General features: G+C 48.4%; 6 protein-coding genes across 6 annotated transcripts; 1 reads left to right on the forward strand and 5 right to left on the reverse strand.

Annotated features, from left to right (window-relative positions):
• Nucleotides 1-388: 388 nt before the first annotated feature.
• On the reverse strand, nucleotides 389-1271 carry M437DRAFT_81496 (Isochorismatase hydrolase; the record flags this gene model as incomplete). Its single annotated transcript, XM_041027565.1, has 2 exons — nucleotides 389-1024; nucleotides 1203-1271. 2 exons carry the CDS (start codon nucleotides 1269-1271, stop codon nucleotides 389-391), a joined length of 705 nt encoding a protein of 234 aa, XP_040882663.1.
• Nucleotides 1272-3441: 2170 nt separating this feature from the next.
• On the reverse strand, nucleotides 3442-3984 carry M437DRAFT_41241 (uncharacterized protein; the record flags this gene model as incomplete). The annotated part of the gene is made up of 1 exon (XM_041020347.1): nucleotides 3442-3984. The coding sequence occupies one exon, from the start codon at nucleotides 3982-3984 to the stop codon at nucleotides 3442-3444; it is 543 nt and encodes a 180-aa protein (XP_040882664.1).
• Nucleotides 3985-4553: 569 nt separating this feature from the next.
• M437DRAFT_41834 (uncharacterized protein) lies at nucleotides 4554-6899 on the reverse strand (the record flags this gene model as incomplete). Its single annotated transcript, XM_041020452.1, has 4 exons — nucleotides 4554-4665; nucleotides 4711-5223; nucleotides 5290-5913; nucleotides 6040-6899. The coding sequence occupies 4 exons, from the start codon at nucleotides 6897-6899 to the stop codon at nucleotides 4554-4556; spliced, it is 2109 nt and encodes a 702-aa protein (XP_040882665.1).
• A 627-nt stretch (nucleotides 6900-7526) lies between these two features.
• Nucleotides 7527-8774, forward strand: M437DRAFT_81499 (uncharacterized protein; the record flags this gene model as incomplete). The annotated part of the gene is made up of 1 exon (XM_041027566.1): nucleotides 7527-8774. One exon carries the CDS (start codon nucleotides 7527-7529, stop codon nucleotides 8772-8774), a length of 1248 nt encoding a protein of 415 aa, XP_040882666.1.
• A 646-nt stretch (nucleotides 8775-9420) lies between these two features.
• Nucleotides 9421-10642, reverse strand: M437DRAFT_63198 (uncharacterized protein; the record flags this gene model as incomplete). The annotated part of the gene is made up of 4 exons (XM_041024211.1): nucleotides 9421-9590; nucleotides 9961-10243; nucleotides 10304-10396; nucleotides 10460-10642. The coding sequence occupies 4 exons, from the start codon at nucleotides 10640-10642 to the stop codon at nucleotides 9421-9423; spliced, it is 729 nt and encodes a 242-aa protein (XP_040882667.1).
• A 2864-nt stretch (nucleotides 10643-13506) lies between these two features.
• M437DRAFT_15631 (uncharacterized protein) lies at nucleotides 13507-14007 on the reverse strand (the record flags this gene model as incomplete). Its single annotated transcript, XM_041018823.1, has 1 exon — nucleotides 13507-14007. A coding segment is annotated over one exon (501 nt), but the record flags the coding sequence as incomplete, so codon positions are not given.
• Nucleotides 14008-14394: the final 387 nt, after the last annotated feature.

Consider the following 14394-nt stretch of genomic DNA (forward strand, 5'->3'; position numbering starts at 1 on the left):
ACACACGCAGGAGCCTTGTCTCATGGCCCTAGTATCGCTCTCGATGCAGGTAAGCTACCACACTATGTTTACATTGTTGATTGCCCTTCTTGTTCGCATCCGCCGGGCGGGATGCTTGGCTTGTAGCATTGATGGAAAAAAGATTGTCTGATTATGCCCAAGTCAGCTTCTGTCGCATATTCAACGAGTTCAACAAAGAGCTGAGTGATTGAAGAAAGTATCAGAGTATAAAGTTGTAATCCGCGGCTTGTCAGAGTAATAATCATGACATGCCTCATGGATTTTGATTTTCGTTTTGTGTTAAAACATCATGCTAGTGGGAAGGGGGGAAAAGATGAGGAAAGTGGTAATCACATACCTGGCTTTGTTGTTCAAAGACCTCGCAAGTCTACCGCAGGTCTCTGACTTGGGCGACCTCAGGTCCTTCGACACTGACCATCTTGACGTTGTGCTCTTTCAGCTCTTGTGCAAGCTTCTTGTCAGCCTCCTCGCCTTGTTCAACACCTTTCGTACCCTCTCGGATAACGAAGGTCTCAAAGCCCTCCTTGGCAGCATCAACCGCTGTCTCTCTTACGCAATAGTCTGCAGCCAAGCCAACGCAAAACACATGGGTGATACCCTTCTCTCTGAGTGTGTTTGCCAATCCCGTCTCCACAATCTTCGGATCGAGGAAAGGTGTGCAGAAGGCCGAGTACATTTCCACTCTTTTATCTTGTCCTTTTTCTACGATTTCGTCTATCCGAGTGGCGTCAAGTTCTGGTATGAGGTCACTGCCTGGTGAGCCTGCGATACAGTGAACTGGCCATAATTTTGTCGTTTGCGTCTCGTCGGGGTTTTCAGGGTTGGAGATTGTGATGGTCGACTCGAAGGGCTTGTTGTGCGGCGGAGGATGATTGGACGCAAACGAAATATGATCATCGGGGTGCATGTCTTTAGAAGCGACTCTGAGGGTCCATGGGAGCTTCAAGAGGTCATTGATGACAGGAGCAATGGACCGGCCATCAGTCACTGCCAGACTGCCGTTCTACATGGCGTTAGAGAAATTCAGAGCCTGAGATATGAGATACAATGGCGTTGAGAAGCTCGAAAAGAAACAGCGAAAGGAAGCTCAGAAGAACAAGGTTGATGCGACAAGTTTTTGTGCCATAATAAAGCCGCGGGCCTGAGCGCGCTGCATGGATACATAGTGGGGGGAAACTCACTGGTGGGCAGAAGTCCTCTTGCAAATCGACGACTACGAGAGCAGCTTTCAAAGCTTTGTGGGAAGTCATGGTAATATGATTGCCAGAGCAGAGTTGAAAGTGATGCACGACGCTCTCCTTATTAGGAGGATCGTGTCTTGAAGATTCATGTTTACTCAAATGGATAGTGACGAAGTCGATTTGGACCACCGAGAAGCTCGGACAAAAGATAGCACGAAACCTGTTCTTCCCCACTATCTTTTGAAGGTTATATATTGACAACGCCGCAGATCTGCTATATTTGGGCGTCTGGCGCAGTGGTAGCGCGTCTGCTTTGCATGCTGAAGGTCTAGGGTTCGATCCCCTAGTCGTCCATACTTTTGCTTTTTTGCTGCATCTCACATTGTTAGAGATTGTGAGTTGAAAGGCCATAACACTGCACAACACTTCTTGGGCAGGTGTTTTGTCCGTCGAGAGGTATTTATCACGAGTCCTTTTAGTCAAAGCTGTCTCGGTACGTCGAATGTGCCTAACTGTTATAACTTGTGATGCTATGTAGGGTAAGGAAGCACAGGATATGGAACATCAGATTACAATAATACAATATAATTTTTTTCTGGTGTGTGTAAATGTCAACTAGAAAACAAAAGCAAAGCTGTCAAAGAACGCGTGTCCCAAGTTCCAATGTCCCCTCCCCAGAACTGTTGCTGTTTTCTCAAGACTTCAGTCGTATGTACCTTCGGTTTCCCGATCTCCACCATTGAGAGTGGTGGCGATGTCGTCGTGAGCAATGTGCAGATGCTGACAAAGGTCTTCGGCAGTCTCGTTAGGCGAACCGTACGCTTCCTTGAGTCGAGCATAGAGATAAGGTATGTTGCGCCAGGTAAAAAGCACAACGAGACTAAAAAAAGACCTTGAGAACGGACAGATCTCATAGCTGTTGCAATCTGGACGGCATTTTGATCCTTGCAATCCCGAAAGAAAGAATGACTACCCTTCTTGTAGACCAATGGAAGATCTTGGTACCAGGCATTTGAAAGGCGTTGCAACACTTCGAGGACGTCAGCGTTGTCTGCTGGGTAACACCGTCCTGTGTCGATATAGAGACAGCATTCTTCCGAGACCAAATGTGGCAGAGGTTGTATAATGCTGGAAGCGGCGACAGGGTCGTCCTCAATCCTCTGATGGTGAGCCTTTCACTTTCAGATCGAAGTCCTATGACTACAGCACCCTGCTTTGGAGATCGTTGTGCGTTTTGAAGTCGTGAACATTACACATGCTGGCGGTCGGGAGGCTTCAAGGAAAAGGTGTTGGCGGAGGAGTATCATAAGCAGCCCATCAATGGATCAGGGAACTCAAAATGACGGCTAGACTCTAGACGGTGGGGACGCCGATGGTGCTGCTACGAGAGGAGTATCGGTAGGGCATGAGTAACACTGCAAATAGGATCTGAGAACCGGTTAGTGAGTGATACAGTACGCCAATCTGTTGCCTAACATGGGAAAATTCTTAATCAGCGAGATCTTGTCAAAAAGGTCTTTCTGCGATGTAGTAGAGAGAGCTCCACTGCTTATCCGGTATGTGAAGGCTCTGTCTGACCAGCCATGCATGCTCTCTCACGAGCTCGGCGTCGCCTAAGAGAGAAGGTCCCAGATTCGACATAACAAAAAGAAGACAACAACTAGGAAAGAACAACAACCACAACACAATCAAATCAAAGACTCTGATAGGAGGAAGAAATTGGCAAAACAAATGCTCCGTTCATAGCGGGGAGAAAGCCACCAGTTGAACCTGGTTTCATTTCGAGATTGGTTCGACTACGAGGGTCGAACCGAAGACCTTCCAGCGGGGGTCGCCAACAAGGTTGTTAGCGCAAGACCGCTGGGCCAACCACCGCTTGTCGGTAGAGCGATGGTGGCAGGTGTGACGGACGCGATAGTGCTGGTACATAAGGTAAGTGAACTAGATAGGAGCGCTGGGTTCTTGACGAGAGCAGTGTTCCAACCATGTTTCTGTCATTCATGTCATATGAGATCCGTCGTCAGCTTGAATAGGTGAATGATAGTGATATAGGTCACATTGAAGTTGACTCTGCTTCAAGACGTAGACGGTTAGAAACCATCACCATAGTTATCTTCTCTCAGCACCTCCTGGTGTCATTTCATTTTAGGTCATATCTGCAAGCACCGCTCTTCGAAGAGAACATCTCGTCGATCGACCATTCCGAGCGCCTCCCAGCTTCGATACCCATGGCTCATGCTCAAGCAGTAGCCACAGCCAATCCAAGCATACCACCAGCCAGAATCACCGCACCTCTGACATAATTCAGATACTCAAATTTGCGCACCATATCCTTCAGCTCATCTTCACGAATCTCATTTCCCCTGCCTTGTCTCTCCTTCTCCCCCATCTCTCTCAGAGGATTGTTGCAGATCGGCAACATGATTTGAGTAATAGGTCCAATAGCCATACTCAGCACTCCCGCCGCGATAAAGCCAGCTCTGCTTCCAATTTCCATGCCCAGGACATTGACGACAGTGCTAGGTGCATGATAAGCCAAAAATCCAAAGTTAGCAGCTGCCACAGCAGCAGATTCTGGGATAATGTGGCTGCCTCGCGAGAAGATGAAGCGGATTGCTGGGAGTGTTGAGCTAGGCGAAGGCTTGTCCTTGGATTGGGAGCGAGCATCATTTGAGAGCAGGGGTGTGGAGAAAGCGGAGATTGATAGAATTGCTCCTGCTGTTGCGAGTGAGATGGTTGGGCCGAGAACTTTGGCTGTAGAGAGTGCTGTTGAGGTGTCCATAGTTGTGATTCTGCTTTGTGATATATGATCTTCTCGACGATAGTGCGACCCTTTTATGGGTTGTGAATGGCTTTCTGGTGATGTGGACTCAATAATGGTTTGGGGGGCCTTGTGCTGCGATTTAGGTCTTTTTGTGTTTCGAACAATCCTTAAATTTGAGCTAGGAGTGAGAAGCTTCTGTTTCGAGTGATCGGAAGTGACGAGCTTATAGCTGCAGATAGAGTAAGGTCGTACCAACACGTCATGCCAGGGTCACCAGCGTCGGGTCCCGGACTTTGACCAGCTTGCAGCGGATTTTGATTCTTGGGCATCCGCTTTCCGAAAGTGGAGAGCCAACACCTTGGCTGAACGAGGTCTGGCATATGGTTTTTACACACACGACAGACCAAAGGAACCGAGAATGATTTAAGGAACAAGTTGTACTCATTAAGCCTATGAATTGGCAGGGTATAGAACAAAGTCGTGGAAAACAAATGTGAATCGGGACATTCCCAAGCCAGTGACGAAAAAGGGATATGGAAGGGCCCACCAACTGATAATGAAGCTTTCAGTCTTGGTGCAAGCAAGGTCTAGATGATTTCCAAGTCATCACTGCTGTCGTCGAGGACAGCCCTAGCATCCAGACTATCTCTTCCTGGCTCTCGAATGCCTTTTGCAAGCTGGAATCTAGCTTTCTTCGGACTCTTCTCTCCAGAATTAGTGCCAGCGCCAGCGCCAGCCATGGACGAAGCAATAGAGCTAGGTCGTGTGTGTGTATGGAGCCTCGTCTGACCCTTCTCTGGACTGAGATCGCGTTTGCGAGATGTTTCACCTAAGCCTCTTTTCGCATGCCCTCCCCAACCCATGGCTTCCGGACCTGCAGCTGTAGTCTTTGTGCCACCAGGGAGGACAGAGAAGAGTTTTCTACGGTCTTTGGCCGGACTGAGGCGGACCTGGGAGGCATTCTTGTTGACTAGGCCAAGCTCTGCGGCCGATGGCTTGTATAAAGGTGCATCTTCATCGGTGTTGTCCATATGTGTATCTCTGCTGGCATTCGGGGCACCTGTTGTAGTCCTCAAGTATTCTGCTCCGATGCCATTTCCCATCTGACCCAGTTTCTCAGCGAGCAGGCGGTCCTTCTCTTTGTCTTTCAGGCGGCGACGCAGGGCGTCTGCTTTGCCATAATCGTCTTGATCGAGAAGGGAGGCGGTGGTGCGAGAGCCTGGAACCATAAAGTATCGCTCATTGCTTTCGTAATCTCTCTTCATAGGATCGTTACGGCGTTCAAGGTGTCCCTTTGGCAGAACATGAGAGTTCTTTTTGTACTTGCTGTTGGGATGGTACATAGTGTTGACCTCCATGCGTGAAGCACGCGTTTTGTTAACCGCTAGCTCAATGTGGAAGTCGCAAAACTTGGTCTTGCGTGTGTTGACCCAAGCGTGGCATTCTTTGCCATCCTTCTTGAGGGCTGTGCAGAATCCGAGATCTCGTGCAGAGCCAATCTCCATGACAGAATCTTCGGAGCTAGCAAGCTTCAAGCTGAATTTGCCTGAATGTTGATTGGTTTTCGGGGGCATAATTGACGGGTTCAGTATAGCAATAACCGTCCCCGGGGTCATCTTCCAGAAAGCTTCGAAGGCGGTGTCGAACAGGAACAAATCAACCTCCCAATGCAGATCGGTAAGCGTCATAACCATGAACTTCGTCGAACTCGGGTCGTCATCCTCGACAGATGAGGTCTGCTTATGCTTCGGTCGAGTGTCGAAAGGAGATGATTTTGAAGCAATAACAGCCAGAACGACAAAGTCAGTTTCGCAACTTGGAGGCTCGTAGATCGGTGCTACTACTTCCTTCAACAATCGAGGCAGGGTGTAGACTTCTTTACCGTCTAAAGCGCGAGCCAAGGTCGTATGTGGCAGCTTCCTCTTAGAAAGATGAAGTGACGAGAAGCTCTCGAAACATGGCCCGTCTGTGGTCGAAGTGGCCGTATCATCGTGTGAAAATCCTACAGGAGGACGGAATGAGCGGCCTCTGACTTCAGCTGACGATGATGGTTGTTGGCTAGCGCGTTGAGACAGAAAAGGGCTTTGTGAGGCTGAAGAAGTAGGTATTGAACGACTGAAGCTGCCAGTACTGCTTTCGGTGGGTAGTTGTCTGGTTGTTCTATCGCTCTGCGTGCGTGATAGTTGTGGTCTTGATTGCGTCGTCTCTTTGGTCGCACGAGGTGTAGCTTGAGCAGCGAGTCCGAAGCCTTGTGATCTTGCCTTCTCGATTCTTTCGTATTTGGCTTGTTGTTGCTCTGCGGATAGACGATTTGCCGCAATACGCTCGCTGAAACTTTGCTTTGGCCTCTCAGGCTCTGCGGGCAGAGTTGTTCTGGCTGTGTTCTTGGTTGACAAGGTGGAACCATTCCTAGCTCTTTTTAACGAAACGTCGGCTGCTTTTAGACCTTTGTCGATGCCTAGGCGAACGCGTGCTGGCGACGTTGGGTCAGGCAAGGCGGGAGGCGGCATATGGCTCTTGATGGGTGATACGGTGACTTGAACGGCAGGGTCGAAGGCTGCTGAATGGGTCTTTTGTCTCTTGCGTGGTGAATTTGAATTCTCCGAGCTTGGTCTCGAGTCTTCGTCATTTGTGTTTTGCGACGACTTTTGTCTCTGGAGCTTCTTCAACTTGAGCTTTGCTTGAATAGCCTGAAGTTGAAGTTGGAGAATCTCCTCGTCGTCGTCGCTGTTGTCGTCGGACATGGCCATGATGTCTTGTAGGGCTTTGCTGGAGGAAGGCGGCTGTTTGCGAGGAGAAGGCGATATGTCGCGGTCGCGGTCCTGGGTGATGCGGTCTCTGTGTTCCTGCCAACGTTGTTTCCCTTTAGGAGAGCTGAGAAGGGCTTCGAGAGGAGACTTTGGAGGCCAATTGATATTGTTTTGTGAAGCCATGGCTGTGGAGTGGTCAGCACTGACGCAGTTCATGGTGGACGAACGACACAAGTTTCTCGGAGCATGAATACCTTTGGCTTTGGGAGATTGTCGGACCTGCATTTTCAGGGAGTCGCTAGGAGGATGCTAAGTGTTTGACAGACGGTCGTCATGACATATGTAGACAACGGCCGGTTGAAGATGCAAGGTCGAGCATCAGTGTAACCGCAGTGAAGCGTGGTACACAATGCGCCGGGATGTTGACCAGGAAATGCTGGTTTTCGGCTCCTTCGAAGCCACCGGATAACCTTGATTATTTGTATCTCAGAAGTCCGCAGCACATGAATCAATCAAGCTGGAGTTTTCAGTCTTTCTTCGGATGAGTGTCCGGCGATTAAATGAATATTGGCCTTGTAATGATGATGTCCAGAGCAATTTACGCATGCAGAAACGGTGCATGACCAGGTGCATCGCATCGCCCACGAACCGACGGATCCAGGGTCTGGGGGCCCTGCCAAGAGAGCGTGATACGCGTCTCAATCCTGTCTGTTTTGGGAAGTTTAATAGCTTTCTGGGGCACAGTCGCGTCTCCTCGTCGACTTCTGCAATACTTGTTGTTATGCACCAAAGACACACATACAAATCGCCATGAAGACCCGAGCAACAAAGACGTCAGCTAAGGCTGCTGAACCTAGCGAGGAGAGCCATCTTGAAAGCGCCAGCCTTGAGCCCAGCAGCAACAACCCTCCGCTCACCTTCGTCTTGCCAGAAGGTGCCTCGTCAGACGCTCGCGTTGTCACTCTACCGAACCCAGCATCTTCGATCCCCAGTCGATACCTGTTCTGTCCCGAAAAAGGAATTTTCGAATTCACCAAGATCACTGCACCCAAAAAGACGCCTCGGAGTTTATTGATTGCTCCTGACCATTCGACCACCCAAACACATGAGAACGCCTCAATCGTCTCGACAGGCTATACCGTCGAGAATGCTGATATATACATCGCCACCCCAATCGACCCTCTTTTCGTCCTCCTTCCCGCCTTGATTCCTGCCGCCGAATCACACGACCAACTCTTTCTCACAATCGATGACCACCTGGACAAGCTAGCTGAAAGAGCGAAGCATTTGAGCCATTTACTTCGTTCGACCAGGATACAAGAATCCCTCGAGCAGAGAGCCGATGCTGTTTGCGACAATGTCGACCTTGGTCATGAGAAGATGTTCCGTTTGTCCAACGAGAAGTTGCTAGCTGAGCTTGTCACCAAGGCCCAACGTGTCGTTGTCAATGGTCTCCCTGCATCCATAGAAACCCACTTTGTCCAAGAAGCTCTTCGTATACCCATGATAGCTGTGCAACGATCAGAGTCACAAGACGAGCCAACTCCCACGCCTGACACAGACTCTTCGACCCCCTCAGCCGCCACAGAACAATCCCAGCCTTCACAGTCCTCAGCTGTGACTGAAGCTACTTCCCTCACCTCGGCTTCCGAGTCTACTCCCGACAACGTAACGAATCTTCTTCGTCTTCGTACGGCATTGAATATGGTCCTCTCAAATTATATTCCCTCCACCCTTCACACACCGCTAAACACTATTCTCAAATCCTCCTCTTCGCCAGTGGATTTTGCTCCTCTCGATGCACATCTCGACCATATTGCCGACGCTAAACGCCGAGCCCAAGCGCTTCGCTCTCTCTCGGACAACATCTCTCGCAAACGCAGCACCATGAACGACGAGGAGGCCGAAGAGAGGGAAGCCACAAAGAGAAGGAAAAAGGAGGAAGAAGAGGCAAAGAAGAAAAACATGAGCAGAGGTGTAAAACAACTCGGGAAAGTAAACACGACCGGTATGATGAAACTGAGCTCTTTCTTTACAAAGGCACCGGCAAAGAAGTAGGATATAGCCCGTTAAATCAATCAAGCTATCGGACGTTACCAACACCCTTCCTCAATTGAGATTCTGATACGACATGGCAGGTATGTTGGCAAGGCGATTTTCTCCACTGAGCTTGTTATTCTCCGAAGATGGACTTGGAGCCTGGAGGTATGATGTATTGCTCCGCTTTGACAGTGGAGGATGTCGACCGATGTAATTGGTTTCTCCTTTTTGATCTTCGTGCCATTCAGAGTCCACTCCCAATTCGAATCACACGATTGGACACACTATGGGCGACCAGCCCTATTTACAGAGCAGGATTTCATCCGATGTTGCTAGTCTGGCACTTTTGTTCATTGCATATCCGCCGATGACCCTATATCCAAATGTAAAGATTGCTCACTGCTGGTTAAGAGCGTCATCTCAACAATAGGATGTTAACCGATATTGTTGGCGTGGCACTTTTCCTTATTATACATCCGGAGCTGGCCCAAGATACGATGTAAAGACTGCTGACTGCTGGTGAAAGGCGTTATTTCAACAATAGGATGTCAATTGATTTATTACTCTAGCAATTCTGTTCATTGAACATCCTGAGCTGATCCTAGATTCAGATAGAGATACGAGTTGCCTAACGAGTGAGCAGCGCGATTCTAAAGTTAGGATGTCAACCGATCTGACGGAGGCAACATGATGAGTCTTTGATACCATGCACTGCCTGCCCGACTTGTAACAGGTAGTTGGTAGTCATAAATATGCGACGGTTTTCATAGAGTAGGGTGTCAACCGATCTTACAATGACAACACGTCTGGTCTTCAAAACCGTCATCAGTCTACCTGATCCATATTAGGTAGTTAGTGGTCATATATGTCCATCACCTTCCGCCGAGCAGGATGTCAGCCAATGTTGTTGGAACAACATATCTTTTCTTTGGATCATTCATAGCCTAACTCAATGAATATCTGTTCATCCATGTCGATACAAAAAGCTTCCCGAAGATTCGAAGAGCGTTCCATTCTTTACCGATCCTCTGGAACCTCTTTGACTCAAGATTTCTCGACAACCTGCATCAATTGTGTCGGTCTATGAACCCCAAGTCTTTTCTGGCTTATTGGTCCATCTCGTCGGACTTATACAGAGGAAAATCGTTAGAAGCATGAACAGCATCATCTCGTCGCAATATAAGCCGCAACTACACAAACACACAAGAGTGTCCAGATTTTGCTCTTTGCTTGCATGTCGCAGACCTCTGGGCTTCCTTGACTTTGGCCAAAAGAACATCCTTCATTTTGTCGAACTTAGGAAGCGAACCCCTGATCATGGTCTCGCGAAACACGTTGGACCTAGGGAGGCTGAGAATAGGAGTAGCGACGTCTAACATGCCAGCATCGAGGTTCTTGAGTGTTTTGGCAACCTTTTGGTCGCGTTTGACGTCGTTGACGAGTTTTGCGATCTTCTTGATGTCCTTCGAGACGTTCCCTATGACTTTCTATACATCACATTAGCTGAGTATCCTTGAGTGTGACAGAAACAGAGCTCTTGCGCGTACATCTGCGATAAATAATGAAGCTGATATGGCCTCTTTGACTTCGTCGAAGGATTGATCATGAACTGACGTAGCGTACTTTTCCATTTCCGCAATCTGGTTTCTCAGTAAGTTCAACTGGGCATACTTGTCGCTGAGTCTTTCAGTAGGATGACATACCATATGATGTGTGAAGTTCATGAGATCCACTCCCCGAGCTTGAGCGTCGAGGACCGTATCGAAGCGATTCTGTGCTGCCTGGAGATCTTCCTTGAACGTTTTCCAAGGCCTCTTTTCGGTGGTCTTAAGGCAAGGCTTGTAAATAGGGTCATATAGAATCAATTTCTGGGTGGAGATGGACATGATGCGTTTTGCGAGCCTGAATCCAAAGTCGTGATATAGGCGAGGCCCAGGCTGCTTGAACTTGAGATCTGGGGTAGAAAGAGCTCCTCAGATAATTCGGAGGCTTTCCACAGTTGAATGTGTTGAATCATAAAAGCAAAAACAGGTGAGGTCAGGCTTAAGAGTCGCTGGGTTGTGATCGCATAAGGGGCGGTGAGAGTCGAAGCCCAAAGGGTCGATCTATCGCGTCAGAGAGATAGGCGCTCTATTTTGTCTCAGACCGCTGAGAGTTGGGCTGCAGGTTGGATGCTGAGAGTTTTATGTTGCAAATTTCGTTGATTGTCTTGGGTCGAGTGCTGTTTGCTGTTTGCATGAAGCAGCATGCCTGACAGTCAATTTAAGATCTACTACTGATGCTGATCGCAAGGCATCTATTATCGAAGCTTTTATCTGTGTCCAGATCATACTGAGGACGTAAATGTATATCTCGATAGCTTTGATTGGGTCAATGATCGTAGTCGGGAGAAGATGTCTCTCGAGAGCTCGCGGGCGCATGACATGCAGGCACCTCAGGCGATACCATATCTGGCATCCAATGTTGTCTGATGATGATTATTCCTTAGGATATCAGACATTATGCCCAACATAGTCTGAAAATGTAATCATCATCGTCCATGCACGTTGTGCGATCAGACAGACCCGAGTTTCATGTAGGGTCGTGAGGGAAAGCACAAAGAATGAAGCCTCCCCGAATTGAACCCTCGACCATTAGCATTACGCCTGTAATTTATCCAAAGCCCAATAGTAATCGCGAAACATCTTTGACCTGCCGTGAACAGACGAAGAGTAGATGAAGTAGTAAGGCTTAGATGGAGTAAAAACGTTATCATCCGCCAGTTATCAGTTCATACGGTTAGCAGGTGGTACGGTGTATCGTGGTTAGAACGATGGTCCGTTGTTGGAACGGTGTACAGTCAGCAGGTTGTACTTAGATAGAAAAGCGAGCCCCCAGCGAATTTCCGGAAAAACTAGACAGGATTAATTTCATGGCTGGCCAGACCACTCCACTAAACCGACTGCCATCATCGTTTTATTATGATCTGGTCCTGAACTTTTTAGCTTATATAGGTTGAGCACATGAGGCTAGGGAATGTTCATACACGCGTCGAATATTCGTGAACGATGATATCTTTCACCACTATTCGTAGATGGTGATGCTCATGACAAACATGATAAGTCTATATGTCCATGATTTTGGTTTAGAACCAGCTGTGTGATCTTCTGGGTGGCGCTACCACTATATGGCAAGCTTGTCAGACTAAGCAACGGGACAGGGCAATTCGTTTCTGAAGAAACAAGCTAACAGAGCATGGAAGATATCATATCTGATTTGAGAAATCTTCTCCGATACAGTCTCTTGATAAAAGGAGGCTATCAAGTGTCAAGATAATACCTGACTTCCTATGTTTGTCCACGGAGAGTTTGCAGGAGTCGGGCTCTCTTAGACAACTCAAAAAGCTATTACTATGGAATTTGGTAGTGTTTCAAGGAGGATGTGATGAAAGAAGATATCGTTGATCAGGCATACAAACATCGCAACACATCATAACATCTCATGTGGCAACGGTTGAGATGACATCGCCATGTAAATCCACAGTATTTTCAGATGTGGGAGTGTGTTCGGAGAGGGAGTCAAATGTTTGGGCTCTCACTGAACAAAGATCCTTAAACAGTACATTATCGTGCATTTTCACGGTCGACGATTCAATGGCTCGGCGAGAGGGAAGATCCAAGACAGCCTTTGACACGCGCCTTCCTCGTCTGTTACCCATTGCATCACGCTCACTCTTACATGTGACAGCGTCTGCCTCAAACCCCAGTGCTGGCTCGTCACAATCTTGAAAGAGGCTTTAAAGAGTTGTGCTTTACAGGAACTTCACGCTTTTCTCACGAACGGCTTTTGTGACTTGGAACATCAGATCAAAGAAACTGATATACTGCATCTATTGGCCAGAGTTCTGGCTGTCAAGTAGGATCTGAGCGAAGCAGAGACAAGAAGAAAAAGAAGAAAGAAAGAAAAACTAGAAGAGCTGCGGCCACGAGTTCCGAAAACCCCTTCTAAATCGCCACGTGTTGCTCGCCGCCTGATGATAGGACCCTCCCGTTCGATGCTCCTTGTTGTGCTCTTCAATCCTGCGTATAGTGGACGTACCCAAGTCGTGGTCCCTGTGGTTTCTCGTCGTTGTTATTTTTCGTCTAGGTGTTGATACTCTTTGCTCCTATCTCGAGCTTCTTGTTGGGATTGATGGCTGGAGAAGAATTAGTCGTAGCATTGGTGAGAGAAAACAATTGTACCTCACACTCTTGTGATTGACCATTTTTCAGTCGCCGTGATTATCTCAATAATGATCCCAATCCACGCAGGCGAACATCCAGAAGTCGCGAGAATCCAAAATGAAGTGGGCAGCTTCAGCCACGATGGCAAGACCAGCAATAGTGGGCTCAATTTTGTCACCCTGACCGCAGAGAGCGTGGAAGTCTTGGATGGCCTTGTCGGCAATCTTGTCGCACTCGTCGAAATTGGCGCTGACGATCTCCTGGTTTTCGGGTCTTGCCATGTCGCTAGTCTTCTTGCGCCACTCCGCAAGCGTCCATCTCTTCTGGCGTTGACAAGGACACGTCAAGCGCATGCTGCCATATGGTATCAGCCAGTCGTCAACAGAGCGGCTGGCAAGATCAATCTGAATATCGTACACGTCGAACAGGAGAGAAAGACGGAACGAGACATAGCGTAGGTCCTTGAGATTTGTAGGGCTGATGTGCTGCAACCATTTCAGCTCAGAACCTGCGAACCATTCCTTGCGCTCCCGAGCCTCTTCCAGCCATGGCAGATGAAAGCGGAAGTAGGGTGTGCCGTAGAAGACCGCAGTAGCCTCATCACGAATTTGGTGAGATGTTCGGAGGAGGGCAGGCTCGGCGATATCAGCACGGGAGCTTGCATCCAAGTCTCCAGTTCTACCACCGTCGAAGGCCATACCGTAGATACGCAGGCGAACTTCGACAGGCAAGTGCATGAGACGGAAAGGGCGTGAAGAATCAGATTGTTGTAAGAGCTTGGTAAGGCCGGCCTTAGAGCGTTTTTTGGGCAGAGCGATGTTGCGTTTTCTGACTTCAGTCTGGAGATTCTCGACCGACCAGGATGAGTAAAGAGTAGGCTGCTCTTTGGCTTCGCGCATGATGCGCTCTAGCACACGACAACGCTTTCCGTAGTTCTCGGGCAACTTATGCTTGCAAAAGCAAATGCCTTCGTCACAGCACTTCTCAAGTAACTCTGTGAACTCCCTGTAGCGTTCCTGGTTCTTCTCTTCGTCTGTCTCTGCTTGAGACTTCACAGGCTGCTTGATTGAACGTGCCCTGTTGTTGTTAGTACATATGACATGATTTAACAAGCGTGAGACATACATGATGCTGCGCTGTGTCAGGTTTCGAGGGTCGTGCGGGGTTCTTGGTGCTGATGGACGATATTTTCTAATGATCTTTTCTCTTTTCTCCGGTGAGAGAGAGTTCATGAAGCGCACGAGATCTCCAAAGTTGGAGGGAATGTTGGGTACCATCTTGAGATGAGTAAGGATGATAAGATTGTTGACAAGAAAAGATGAATGATTCAATGCCTGAGGCAGAAGGTAGGCAGAGTCTGAGGAGATGTTGGAAATTGAAGGAGAAAGATGGAGGGAAGGAAAGGTCTTAAGTAGGCACTGTTGAGTGTGACTTGC

The sequence above is a fragment of the Aureobasidium melanogenum genome (assembly GCF_000721775.1).
Source record: "Aureobasidium melanogenum CBS 110374 unplaced genomic scaffold scaffold_3, whole genome shotgun sequence".
NCBI lineage: Eukaryota > Fungi > Ascomycota > Dothideomycetes > Dothideales > Saccotheciaceae > Aureobasidium > Aureobasidium melanogenum.